Here is a 14510-nt window from a genome sequence, read left to right as displayed (position 1 = left end):
TGATAAAGGTCTGTCTTCTCTGTGTTGTTTGTAGAGATATGTCATAGTTATATACTCCTGTAAAAAATAGTCCTCCACCTTTTGTTCACTTGTGTTTTCTAGCTTTTCCTGTTCCAGCTGCTGAGAGGCCTGTCCTACATCCACCAGAGGTACATCCTTCACCGCGACCTGAAACCGCAAAACCTGCTCATCAGCGACACTGGAGAGCTCAAACTCGCTGACTTTGGTGAGTAGGCTGCACACTGATGCTTTTTTTTTTTGTCTGTCTGTTAGATGTAAGAGTGTGTGTGAAATCTATAAGTAATGCTGAATGTCCCCTCTGACACTGCGCTTCAGTTCTGATGTGGAGGCAGAGGAGGCAGATTACGCAGTTACTGTTGAACTTATCAATGCTCTTATACAGTTAGATCAGAATCTTCACAAATCTGCTTTTATTTAATGTCATTATCTGCACATATGCAGCAAGTTTTATTCTTAAATTATAATTGATAAATTCTTAATTAATTCTTGTTACATGCTAAATATGTTAAAAATGTGTCCCTTTTATTTCAAAACAATTCCTCTGTTCTCTTCCATGTAAAAATGTTTTTGATGACTCATCTTGAAGTCGCAGGCAGCACTTTACTGCCAGAGAAGAACACACACCCTAGACACACCCTTATTTAGCCTCTCTGGTGCTATAGCATGGTTAAATTAATTTTATTATGAAAAAATGAAGTCAGTCACTTCATTATATGTTGTGTCCAAATTTGATATCACAGTAACAGTATATATCACCAGTGTTGGAAAGGTTACTTTGGAAATTGCCAAATCTCTACCGGTGGTTAGAAAGAAAAGAGAGTCCCGCCACCCTCCGCTGACATGATGAGGAATAATGTTGTTGGTGAAGTCATGCAAGTTGTTGGGCAGGTTACTTTGGGTCTTTAACGTGTAATCGGTTGTGTCTCTCTGTGTCTATGAATGTATAATAAGACACAGATATCAAAAGATAAAAATATTGTTTAGCCTTATCCCAGCGTAATGCGAGTCTTGGAGAAAGACCTGCAATTCTGGGGGACAGTGTTTAATTTACTTTTTGGCATTTGGGTGGCTTTGGATTTGTTGGTCCATCCATCTGTTAAACACTTCGGCCAAGATAACAATATCTTCACAACTAGTTCACCCCTTGACCTTTTCTTTCCCTGACCCATATGGTGATGTTGTATACAAGACATATCAAAATCAAACACCAGATCACCCTGAAGGTTACTGAGCACCTTCACCACCTTGTTACTAAAAACCGGAAGCCCTCTGTACTTGTGGGGAACTCATACAGGGCTGTTTGAGGGTTGATAATTGGTTTTAGGGGTAGAATTAGGTTAAGGTTAGGGTAGGGGGCTAGGGAATGCATTTTGTCAGTGACAGGTCCCCACAAAGATAGTGAGACAAGGCTGTGTGTGTTTGCAAGTGAATGTGTGTTGAAGTGAAGTGGCACCATATGGCTTGGATTCATGCTCAGTAAACACTGTCTACACGGCCTGTCTGGCATCCTGGGGTGGAGACAAACTGACAATCCAGCCTTCTGTACACCCCATCCATCCATTCATTCATCCATCCGTCCGTCCATCCTGTGTCTATAATCCAACACCCCTCATTCATTTACCCACCCATTTTCTAAATCCTTCAGACCTTCCCTTCTCTCTACCATCCATCTCCTCCACCCCTCCATCCCTCTGCCCAGACAGATGGGGGAGGAGGAAGGTGGCAGCTTCATCAATAATGCAAACCTTGTATTAGTGCAGGAACATTACTGCAAGGGAAATGAGAGAGAGAAAATAATGGACAAAATACCAAATGAGCAAGAATGAAAATCCCCGGCCTATTAGTCTGTCGCTGGAGCTATGCTCATCAACAAACATGCACAAAACACAGTATCAGCTTTTGGCCTTAGGGGTGCCAGATGAGGAAGATGAAGGCTGTTCGAGTGTGCATGTATATATGTGTGAGATTGTGTGTCTGCCAGGGCTCCCTGTGGTCCCGGGCCTTGGCAGCAAGAATACTATCGGCCAACAGCTGAGGCCTGTGGCGCTGGTGGGGGTAAACAAGAGAGACCGAGGCAGCACGTCAACAAAGGAGGGCCAGAGAGGTACAATAAGAGGTGGCAGAGCACTTAGAGGGTTGAGGCTGTGTGGTGATAGGATGGAAGGTACAAAGACAAATGGATAAAAACATTTGGGTGAGTGGGCACATGATGCCAGTGCATTCTATTAGAATAAAAAAAATCTTGGCTCTCTGAATCTGTGATTTTCTTTCCTCCTTTGGTGCTCATCACTGCTTTTCCCTTGATAGTGGTGGACTGATCCATCAGTTTGTCCATCTCTGAAGTCCAGAGCAAGATATGGCAACAAATATTTGTCTGCCATGGATATTAATTACCGATATGCATTGTTATCCAAATTCTGATTCTTAAAGAGTAACTCCGCACTAGGTCTTGTATGGAGAAATAGAAAGAAAGTAGTGCTGCACTGACCTGTTGAATGTGTGATCACAGTTGGGTGGGGTCAGTTATTGGACCAGATTCAGTGGTGGCGTAGGACTTTGATGACCCCCTGACCTTTCATCTAGCACTGATCAGGCCAAAGTTTTACTTGGGCAATGCTTTAGTCAGTTAAATTCAAGGGGGCTTAATACATCATTGCAATGTCTACTTTCAACTGCATTTATAGGAAGTTTTCTGTATGTAGTCAGAGTCAGAATTCTCAGAGGGTGGATCCTAATGTTTTTGGAAACCCCTTAATTCTTCCCTGTAGTAGTACCACCACCATCAGCCCAAAAGTTCCACTTGTTCCCTCCCACTTGATTGTCAATAATAGGCAGGTTCAAATTGGCAGATCACATTTACGGTCCTAAAGGGAAAAATTGTAACGGCGTTATGGATTTATCACTGGTAGTGCTGTAATATTTAAAAATGATCTAAATGTTTTCTTTCCTATTGTTGAATATAGTCAGCAGTTTAGCGTGTGGGGCCTGCAGTCTGTGCTTTAGAGTTTTAGTATTGTTTATTGCCTGCATCCCGCCCAACGTGTGCAGGGATAGGCTCTAGCGTGCTTCGCTATACTGGATAAATTAATTTAGAAAATGAATAGACTGTCCAAATATGCCCATTAATCAACCATTGGAAACAGATGGTTCCGTCTTTTTTCTATTTCTGTTGTTGAAGATACAGACTACTTAAAAAGAAATATAGTGAATTGCTTAATTATATCAAAATAAAAAAAAAGTTACCAAAAAATCAATGGTCTTCTTTATGTGATGTGAGGCCCAGCACACCTACATCAAAATAAACCGTCATTAGATGGGCATCGTTAACATTGGTGCGTGCCTTTGTGTCTTTGTTATGGCTGTGAATTGCAGTCTTTCAAGAGCAGTTGATTTTCCTGTTGGCCTAAATTAAATGGAGTAGATTTTTTAGGAACAATTTTCAGACTACTGTAAAACTGGCTAATGTCACTAAGAGGTGATGACAATAACACTCCCATATTTACCACAACACAGGTGACTGTGCTTCACACTTAAAAGTTGCTTACCTCACTTTAAAGATGTAGATAATATGTGCAGATGAGTTGCTGGGCAGAGGGGTTGCTAAATTAGCCGGGAGGGCTGTTTTCTAATCCGCTACAGTGGCCAGAGCTCCATATCCCTGCTGCTGGTGGTGGAGTTGATCCAGATGCTCCCCTCTGCCCCTCTGTGGGTTTACTCACTTTTTAATGAGCTGCACAGTCAATCACCACATAAATGAGGCTTTGAGGAGCGCGCATTTCATATCAAGGACACAGCTAATTGAGACCAACTTAACCAGAGTGTGGGGGCTGATTTGTATTGTTTGTTGGAAGGAGTTGTGTGGGCTGTAATCACTGCTTCCCCGTCTGAACACACACTTACAGCACTTACAAATAGTTATTCTTATAAAAACGTACCATAGTGAGTAAGTGAGTGAACCAGGCAGGCATTTCTTTCTTACTTACATGAACTAATGTCATGTGATACAAAGTGAGCAAAAAAAACAAACAAACCTTCGAGGCTCATTACATTCATCTAGAATCTAGTGGGCACCATTGCACACACCCTCACCTCGGGGACATTGCGAGGAAGAGGACAGTTTTTGGGTTAAGTAGAGAGATCCAACCACCGATCCTCTGATTTGTGGATGAACTAGGTCAAGACAAGTAATTTAAAAGTAATCGAAACCGAAATGCAGAGCCTCTAACTGACATAATTTCCCCATGTCAGTTATTTAATCCTGGTAATATTGTGTGTGTTCATGTACTTTCCTTTACTTGTCCACTCACTCCCTACACACACACATTGCACTGCAGTTAAACCACCATCTCCTGCTGCTCTTACAATAGCACCTGTCATGTATGTTCTTTGATGAATGAGGAGAGGAAGCTAGCAAAGTGTGTTTTACCGAACTCACACAGTGTGCGGGTGAAAATTATTTGTTCCGCATTGATATTAAATAATTGAGTAAAAGTTTAGTAGCAGCGGTCATAATTCAGCAGTGCCGATACGCCGAATATACGAGAACCATGTCTCTGTAATTTGCATGTCAAATACCTTACCTTATTTAATAACATCAAGATAATGGATTTGAAATCTGAATAATAAACCCAGCTTTAAAAGTTGAGCATATTTACATTACATTTATGCATTTGGCTTTTATCCAACGCAACTTACATTGCTAAATACAGTATGTCAGAGGTCGCACGCCTCTGGAGCAACTAGGGTTTAAGTGTCTTGCACAATGGTGGAACAAACCTTGTCAGTGAAATATGACGCTAAAAAAATGTTCAATTAATCGTGATTTTGATTTTAGGTGAAATCGTCCAGCCCTTGGACGACCCGCTCCGTCTCCTGAGCCACAGCTGCTGCTATACACTATTGCTGCACTATATGCTGATTGATTAACACTATATGGGGTTGTTAAATGCCAAGGAGCACATCAATTCTCCAACAAAGGCAGGGAAGAAAAAGACTGCAAGCTTCGAAACATGGATAAAAGTTTAAGAATGTTTAAAAAACATTGGCTTTGCAAAAGTTTTATAAGGAAAGAAATGTTTTCAGTGTGTTCGTTGTACCTTAATGTGTTTTTGTGAAACACTGAATGCAAACATACTGTTAGTTTCACTAACAAGGAGTACGTCAATGTTAGATTTTATAATGGTTTATTGTAATGAATAGTTATGAAAAGGGGTCGAGGAGGTTGTTTAGGGTTTGGTGGCCGGAGCGGCTAGGAACCTAGGAACCCGAGGGGTCAAGACTCAGGGTGGGGGTTCGGCTTGATAAGCGGCTTGCTTACGAACCCCGGTGGTTCCTGTTATAGAAAAAGACATTATGATTACTTGGCAGAATTATGGATTTTAGCGTGCATGACTTTCATGGTGGGAGGAAACCGGAGCTCCTGGGGGAAACCCACGCAAACACGTGGAGAACATGCAAACTCTGTACAGAAAGGCCTGAGCTGAGCGAGCTCTAAACCCACAACCTTCTTGATGTGAGGCTGCAGTGCTGCTCATTAAAAGAGGTGAAAAAACAGGTGGTTTGGGTGGGAGGGATGTGAGATCTGAGAAACAGGAGAGAAAACGGGTTAGACAGGCTTATACATGTGAGTGCATGTGATTGGATTAGAGAGGCACAGGTGGATGAAATAAGTGAAGCATGGGTGGTTGATTGGAGGAATTGAATGAGGCGCATGTGGTCGAATTAGTGAGAGAGGCGCGGTCCTGTTCCTGAATCTCAGTTTACATAACTCCATTAATTGAAAGCAAAACTTTACATGTTAACTTTTATTGTCCCAATCCACAATTGAACTGCCATACACCCATTCCAGATCTGGACGTCAAGCTTTACCATACCATTTTAACCATAACCCTGTTTAAATTGTGATCATATGTCAGCTCTGGACAAAATTTGTTCTTACATGTTCTAGCACTAAAGGATTGCTACTGCCACTTTCATGTCACATGAGATTTACTGTAAATACAAACTTCTTTGATATTGTTAATAATTACAAGAGGGAATCTTCCTGAAGTAATGAAAATCTACATTTATCACAGTCATTTTAGTGTAATTAAAAACTTAAACACTGAACACTCAAACCCTTAAGTAAGCAATGACTGACATGATTTTGGATGGAATCATTCCAGCAAGTTTAACACTTCAGAGCTGTAAAGGTGTGCCTTCCTTTTTATTTACCTTCCTGGAGACATCCATACGTGCAAGTGCTGGAAACAAGTACAACAAGCACATTGTCATCACACACACGATGACCATAGCCTTGAGACACATTTTTTGATGACAGTCCCCTAATTACAGAGCGGTTGAAACAGCAGATGAGCCCACATACTTCAGATCCTCATGAGAGAGTGAATGTGTCCACAGTTGGGTTGAACCTGCAGAAAGACTGCTTGTGTTTGCACTCAAACACTGAAGCATTGCCATATGCTGGCAGTGTCCATCGCCAACCCGGAGCACAGGCCGCAGTCAGTTGCCAGAAACTTGATCTGGGGTTCCTTCCCACACAAAATGACCACCCTTGTCAGAGCGGTGTGTGTTTTGGTGCTGTATCCTTGTGAGAACCTGTTTCAGACAGTTTGTGAAGTGAGTGCATGTGTCTGGAAAGTTGGGACTTCTACAACAGCAACAAGGTGCCAGCTCCTCCGCCCAGCTGTACTCACTCAGAGAACAAAGTGACTTGTTTTTAGCCATGCTAGTGGCACAATGTTCAGTTGTTCAGTCCACCACTTCTTTACTGAAATATCTCAGCAACTACAAGATGGATTGCCATGTATTTTTGCACAGATATGCATGGTTCCTAAACAATGAATCCTAATGGCTTTAATGATCCCCTTACTTTTCCTCTAGTGCCACAATGAGTTTGACATTTATGATTTTAGTAAAATGTCTGGACAGCTATTTGGATGATTTGCCATGACATTTGGTACAGACATTTGTGTTCCACTCAGGGTGAAAAGAAACTATTTTAATGATCCATGTGCTCAATCAAATTCACATCCATTAAATCCAGGCAAACATCAAGGATTACACTGCTTTGTCACAACCTAGGTCTTACTTCATAGTTTTGCACATTATTTCTTTTAGTTTTAATAACATTGTACTCCCTAAGATAGTTTCCAGAATCTGGGAATAAGGCAGCATTGCTCAGGGTGAGAAATACTGTTTGACTGTTACCAGATTTTAGCAATTACTTTGGTGGATACAACGTTATCATAACAGATACAAATGATGGCCAAAATATTAGATGTAACTGGTTAAAACCCCAAATTGTCCAAAAAGGTGCTCTTAAAGATGAAAAAACTAATCAGAGAGAAAATTCTTCAGCCATTCTTACGTTAAGTGACAACAAGGAGGAGAAGGTAAATTAAAAGCCTATTATTTGTGATTAGTAATAGATAATCTGGGTCTTTATTAGGGTGGATATAATAAAGTAAACATTATTCCAATACATACACAAATTAATACATACAACGAAAAACCATCCATCCATCCATTTTAACCTGCTCTAGGTCTAGGTCATGCTCCTTCTGAGTTACCCCAAGGCGTTCCCAGGCTTGGTGGGATATATAATCCCTCCAGCATGTTCTCATGAGTCTCTTCCTAGTTGGTGTATCTGGGATCTGGAAGACATCTGAATCACATGGCCAAGACACCTCACCTGGATCCTTTCAGTGCCACGAAGCAACGGTTCTACAGCTCCTCCAGAGTAAATCACAATCAATCCTCAATCTCATACTTTCAGTCAGTTCCCAATACAGAAGATAAAGATTAGAACATAGACCAACTTGATCCGAAGTTTCTTTGTTAAAACGGTGCGTGTGTTGTAGGGCTCCATGATCATTTTCATTATTGATAACTGATTACTTCTTCTTATAAAATGGCAGAAAATAGTTGTGCCTCACAGCCATGTCCAAAACCCAAAGATATTCAGTTTACTATCATATATCTTATGACAAAGGAAGCACAAACTTCTTACATTTGAGAAGCTGGAAGCTGGAAATTGGTTTATAATTTCTGCTGGAAATTGAACATTAGTTTTCTAATTTTTGCTGTCACCAGCAAGCTTATGTGTACTGATGTGTGTATGTGTTTATTTTCTGGGAAGTCAGTGTTGCTGTGCTGTGAAGGAACAGCTGCTGGGATAATGATGTGTGAGGAGTGAAACAATGTGACAATGGAGCTGGAGGAATGTCGCAGGCACCCGGAGCAGACTGTTTGCCTCTCCCCAGTGTGCTGTTCCACCCAGCACCTCGGCATAGCACCGGGACGGGCGGGCTGGTGCGCGGGTGTGTAACTGGGGTGTGGATTTTTGGAGGTTGCAGATGGTATTTTGAAGTCTGTTAGATGAATCAAGGCTACTGATGTGTGTGTCTGTGTGTTTTTTTCCAAACCTGAGACCAGATGGAAATAAACTGCAGGATTTAACACACCAGCAGCAGAAATAAAATGAGTGTTTGTTGGTGTGTGTGTAGGTAATGACCCGACTGGTTTCATGTAGGCAGAGCTCATTACAGTCCACTTTGTGTTGGGAAATTAGATGGTCCGATGGCAGGTGGTGCACTGCACACGCGGTGCGCACACACACAGAGACATGAAAGAATGTTAGATCTAAAAGAGATGCACATTTTCTATGAAAAGATTTATTTCCTTTTTAACAAAATAAGCCACATTTGATGTCCAACCCCATTAATTAAGCATTTGTGTTTATTTGAACACATGTAAAGTAAACAGAAGTATTAAAAGCCTCTAAGAAATAAAATTGTTGATGACAGAACGTTGTGAAAATCTAGCCACAGCTTGAAGTCCCGTTCCATGTAACCGCAGATAATTCCCTGCCTGTCACTTCCGTTTGACCTTCTCCTTGGGAAATATGGGTTTTCTTTTCCCCTGAACAGCCAGGCCGAGCAGTATTTACCTGCTTTGGTTCCTCATCCATATTCGATGTGTGTACTTTCAGGCGAGTGAATGCGGCAGAAACATTAAAAGGAAGTTTTTTTGTTAGCTTTGAGTCTGTCTCAACTTTATCTCTGTTTTTGGGATGTAACCAATACACTGTTATGTTTGCAATGTGTTTATTGTGAGTACCAATCCCATACCCAATTAGTGTGTTCACATGCCTTAACCTCATTTCTTAAGTATAGAACAAAACAAAAATAAAACAATACAGAACTGCATGAATTTGTGGACAGGTGCGATAAATCATAGAAAGAAATGTATCTAAACACATAGACGTCTTCTAACAATTATAAACAGGTTATGTGTTGAAATGTTCTGAATATAAAGATGCCATTGTGAGAAGGGCTCAGTAGCTGTACAATATTGATGACTTTTAGGCATCTGAAAGAAATTCATCTATTACAATTACATAATAGCTGCAAGTACTCACAGGTTTCCCCGTAACTAAGTTACTGCAATGCATGTACATACATGTGTTATCCGATTTCCTGGCTTAATCTGATTCCAGAGTTGCCTCTGTGTATGGAAACATAGTTAGCGATGCAGGATGAGCCGTAAACGAGACTTGCAGTGAAACCTTGAAACCAGAGAAAACACAAGTAAGTCAGGCTTTAAAACAGGGAAAACGACAGAGCTGAAATCATGTTCCTGCAAAGATGCACGGAAACATCTCTGGGAATCTATGTAGAGAAAGGCATTATTGTTAAGGTCAAAGAGGTATTAAAATGATCAGGCTGATTGGTTGATTGAACTACTGTGGGGAGGCACGTTCACAACATAATGTTATACAGTGTTATGCAAGTTATACGTATATGATATAAGTATAAATGAAACCGCCACTTGAATGTCTCCAAATGAGCTCCAAGCTGGTTTGCCCACATGCAGCCCACAGAAGCGAGCCGATAACCTTTAGCACTACTCAGGAATGGAAATGTTTCCAAATTGTAACACACTTGAACAATGTAATTTGGATTTATTTACAGAAGGTGGTATGAATTATTGACATGTGAACATTAAATAAATAGTTCTCATTTTTTATGAAATACACTTTGTTTTCAAACTTTAGATGAGAAGATTGAGGTCAATCTTATGCCCGCGTGTTAATTACAATGTTGGAGTCAGGACGTGGTTTGCCTAGCTTAGCATAAAGACTGGCCGCAGGGAGAAATGGCTAGCCTGCCTCTGTTCAAAGAGAGAAAGATGCCTACCTTCCTCTGAAGCTCAGTAGTCATTGAGTGACTTGTTTTTAAATCTAGACCCAAACAGAAATGTAAAAACTACAATTTGTGGTTTTGGAAGATTAACGTTCTGGAACTGGTTCTGTACCCTTGTGCCTGTACACAAGTCTGCCTCCAAAACCTGTGCTCACTGACCCTCGCCATTGACTGCTTACAGTCCAGAATGCATGCAGAGCAGAGGGGTAGAAAACTCATCCCCACAGTGGCATACTTTAAATAGCTTTCCTTAAAAGTCTTTAACTTGTCAGTTAAAGTGCATTTGTTTAAGGCACTCGTCCTCACATTTCTAAAACCTTTATTCATCGCAGTGATAACGCTAACCCAGTTAATGCAAAGTGAAAAAAGTGGTGTGTAGTTGAACTTTTCCTTTACGTGAGTCCTGTAAATTGAAAACACAAATGAAGTTTCTAAACATAACAGACTGAACTGAAAGTATAGCTTCCTCCATTTTGGACACTGGTACTGCAGCCTGGTTTGATGAAATCACACTTATTTGGTGCCATGATGCCCAAAATGACTCAATGTGTTTAGAAGAAGTTTTTGTTGTCCCTTGAGGAATAATACAGTATTTTAAACGGCTCCAGGCAGGACAAAGTACATCTCTCAATCTGCTGCATGTTAGAGAGGAGGAGGAGGAGGAGGAGGAGGAGGAGGAGAAGCACACAGAAGCTACAAACTGCCTACCAAATGAACTTCAAAAGAACAGTGCTCTGTTTCCCCCGGGGGACAGAGACTATTTTAGACCTGTTTTTACGTGTTCATTCTTTCTTCCTCTTGTTTCCCGCCCACCTCTTCCCCCCGTGTATTTTGTGACCCCGGTTTTGTGCGTGAGATAGGTGATGTATAATTCACCAGTGACCTTCATCCCAGTAGCTACCTGGACAGGTCAGCTTGTGAACCACAACACATGAAGGTGGCTGAAGGTGTGCATGTGTGTTACATTGTGTGTGTGTGTGTGTACGAAGCCATAGGTCAGGGCTTTGAAGTAGTACTCTCCTCTGCTGTCGGATCTAAGTGGGAAGGTCAGGCCTCAGTGTCTTCCACGCCAACCTCCTTTTGCTGCTATATTCCCTCTATAACGCTGTACAAGGTGATTTTCGAAGGTGCTTCGTAATATCAAAGTGAGATTTGAATCTTTATTTGCCTAGGAACCCTAACACCTTAAACTTTTTTTACGTACGTTTCTTTACACTCGGATACGGTGGTGAGCAAGCAGTAGGGAACAGGAAACAAACAGATGCAAACAAATACAGCACAGTGAGCTGTTACACAGTGTCCCCTTTAAATCAGAAATATCTTTACCCCGTGATGGAAGTGGAGTCCAAATTGTAGCACATGAACACAGTGAGCTGAGACATTCTGGTCTCATCCAGTCTGTCTGTGGGCGAAAAACTGGACTTCTACATGTTGTTTGTAAAGTGTGAGATGGAGGAGGAATGGCTGATTAAGGTCTTGCTGATTACACAATCTTGTTGTTTGGACTAAATTAGCATTCTTTCGTTTATTCTGCTTATGTAGCCAAAGCTAAGAATTATAATTGCTTTGTTACTTTTTCTAACCCTAACCCTGCTGAATGTCACTTTTAAATTAATGAATATACTATATGTAGATGTAAAATGAAAGGATAAGGCGTGTCATATTATGTGATATTTTTATTGTCAACATATCACATAATATGAAAATATTATATTATTATAATACAGTTATGTAAGGGCTGTCCCCGACTAAGAATTTACATAATTGAATCAGATTTGTCATGTCCTACCTATAGTTGACTGATTTGCACTGCGATTGTGAGCCAAAGCTGAACTGCGGCTTATTGTTAACCATTTTTTCTCTCTCTCTCTCTCTCTCTTGCCTGCCGTGCACCGGTCTTGTGCAGAGTTTTGCGAGCATGCCTTGCTGCTGACAAACTGGATGTACATTGCGGTTCCTCGCGGGTTTATTTCAAGTAGCGGCTGTTTAAAAGCGATACAATGCTCTTTGTGTTTGTGGTTCATTAACGGTGATAAATTATCCGAAAGTCCCGCGAGGTGCGGACAACTTGACACAACACCGGTGAAGCTGGGGCTCCGTCTCTTCAGCAAGTGTTCCTGCCACTACACACATACACGCTACGCCTACGCATGAGCACTGACGACCCAGGGTTAGGGTTACAATTTTGGATTTATTTCCGCACTTCAAAAACATTTATTGAAAGTTTTATTCTTTTTACATGTTTATTTACATCATTAAACGTTGAAATGTACATTTGTAATAGGCTGTATATTAAATATATGGGAGAAAACTGGTAGTTCTATGTTAACTCAGACGTTGAGCACCCCCATATCGCCAAAATGGCGTGATCCTTGTTTCACTGCGAAGCTTCCTCTTTGAGATTGACTGTCGAATCATGCTCCGCCCATCGAAGCGTCGAATCTTCGACTATTTGGGGTCTGCCCTAAATTACATTATATATACAGTAATTTTTTTTTTTTTATTACCAAAGCATAAACTATCTTAGTTTATTTTGACCCAATCCTACATACACCGGCGTCCTGCTGCCCCAAATACTCACAAGAGCACCACATGTGGATTAATCCAGCACTGAAACTAGTCCCCAACATATATAGCTAAATGGTGTGCAGGCAGTGTTTTTTGTTACTTCCCCCAAACTCCCCATACATGCTTTGTTCCATTGTAATGTACCATACTACACTTCACCATGTCACAATCAGGCCAGCCTCCTACCACTGCACTTTCTTTCACGATGAGTAGATGTTGTCCCCCCCCACCGACACACACTCGCACAACGCCTGCAGTGGAAATGATAGCCTCTCAGTGTGAGCGGGCTGATGGCATCTATTCTACGTTAGATCAGTGTGTTGAAATTACAGTACTTGGTCGTGATGGATGGCGACTGAAACTCCTTCCTCCAACACAGGCAAATGTTAAATACCCCCTCCCACCCCTCATTTATACTCCCCTCTGCCCTTCTTCCTCTCACACACAGGGGACAATCAGCAGGGCAGGAAGTCCTTTTTTTTACCAAGCTAAGTGCTTTAATTAAACCCCCGACCACTTGGAAAGAGACAAAGAGGTAATACCATCAGCCTCATTAAAGCCCGCTGCATCTGCACTCTGGTCTACCACTAGCTGCCATGGGAGGAGTACTGTCACCGGATGCTTAACTAACCTGAATTTGTGTCACCGCATAGATAAATGCTAGAACAGGGTTAAAATAACCTGGGGACCCTTGTGCGCTTATTATAAAAAACAAAGTTTTTAAACTGCTGCACTTTTTTGTGGTTTTTTGACAGTTTCAAATTATAGGTACTAAAGTAGCTCTAGCTGTAGTATCACCGTTGATTAACCATGTTCTAATGTAAAAAAAAAAAAAAGCCAGTGGTGTCCGGTTCACTTGAAGGAAATTGGTCCTTTGGGTTTATCTGACTGATATTCACACAGTTTCTCACTGAAACCTCAAAGGTCTTCAATCATGATTTTCTTTTGAAAAGGCAATCTCAGGCTTGTCGCGGTTGAATGTACGAAGTCCTTTCCAGTGACAGGTCCGCCAAGTGGAGTTTACAGTATGACGGCTGGATGAATGTCAGCGAGTTAACAATGGAAAGAGCGGGATGGAGTGCACGTCAACCATCAAAATCTTCGTCAGGCAAACATAAATGATTTAGAGAAAAAGTTCTACAGCATGAAAATTTTAGGATGCACACAGTGAACACTACATCTCGTGTACGTATGCGACAATTTGTGTCATAACTCTGCTTAGAAATCATTAAAAAAACATAACTCTACAAAATTACCTGTTTTTTTGGATCAGAATAATACAGTGATGGTTTGTCTGTGCATCTCTGGGTACAGGAACTGCTAATAGCTAATTCGGTATACTAATGTAACAAATATAGTCTAAAAGCACGGAGCTAAAGTCATAAAGTCAGACCACAGGGAATATTATACTTTCTGTTCACAGCTTCAAAATTATGGTTGTCTGTCTGACATTGTCAGACAGTCCCTGTTCAAATATAGGCACACAGTACACTCTCCTTTGCTGTTCAGTCAACATAGCAATGAAAAAAATCAGATAAATAACAATTACCCCCACCCCTATATTTAATCAGATCGCCCTGGATTTGCTGAGCACATTCCCTTTTGCTTAATCCAACATTTCATGTGGGGGTTTATAAACATGGTAGCCTCTATTGGTCTCTCAGTTGGTCAGAAGACCCATAGCCTATTTGTCTTATTATACCTTGCTCCTATAAT

General features: G+C 41.1%; 1 protein-coding gene across 5 annotated transcripts in view; it reads left to right on the top strand.

Moving 5' to 3' along the window:
* Window positions 1-14510, top strand: part of cdk14 (cyclin-dependent kinase 14) — a 198214-nt gene that overhangs the window by 95882 nt on the left and 87822 nt on the right. For all 5 annotated transcript variants that reach the window (XM_038712296.1, XM_038712299.1, XM_038712297.1 and 2 more), the window contains one exon: window positions 103-226. In XM_038712296.1, the coding sequence (XP_038568224.1) occupies window positions 103-226 (124 nt within the window). The remainder of the gene's footprint in view (window positions 1-102; window positions 227-14510) is intronic.

Source organism: Micropterus salmoides, unplaced genomic scaffold (genome assembly GCF_014851395.1).
Source record: "Micropterus salmoides isolate LMB-PRFRI ecotype aquatic unplaced genomic scaffold, ASM1485139v1 Ms_hic_scaffold_11, whole genome shotgun sequence".
Lineage (NCBI taxonomy): Eukaryota > Metazoa > Chordata > Actinopteri > Centrarchiformes > Centrarchidae > Micropterus > Micropterus salmoides.
This window is presented reverse-complemented; position numbering and strand designations above follow the sequence as displayed.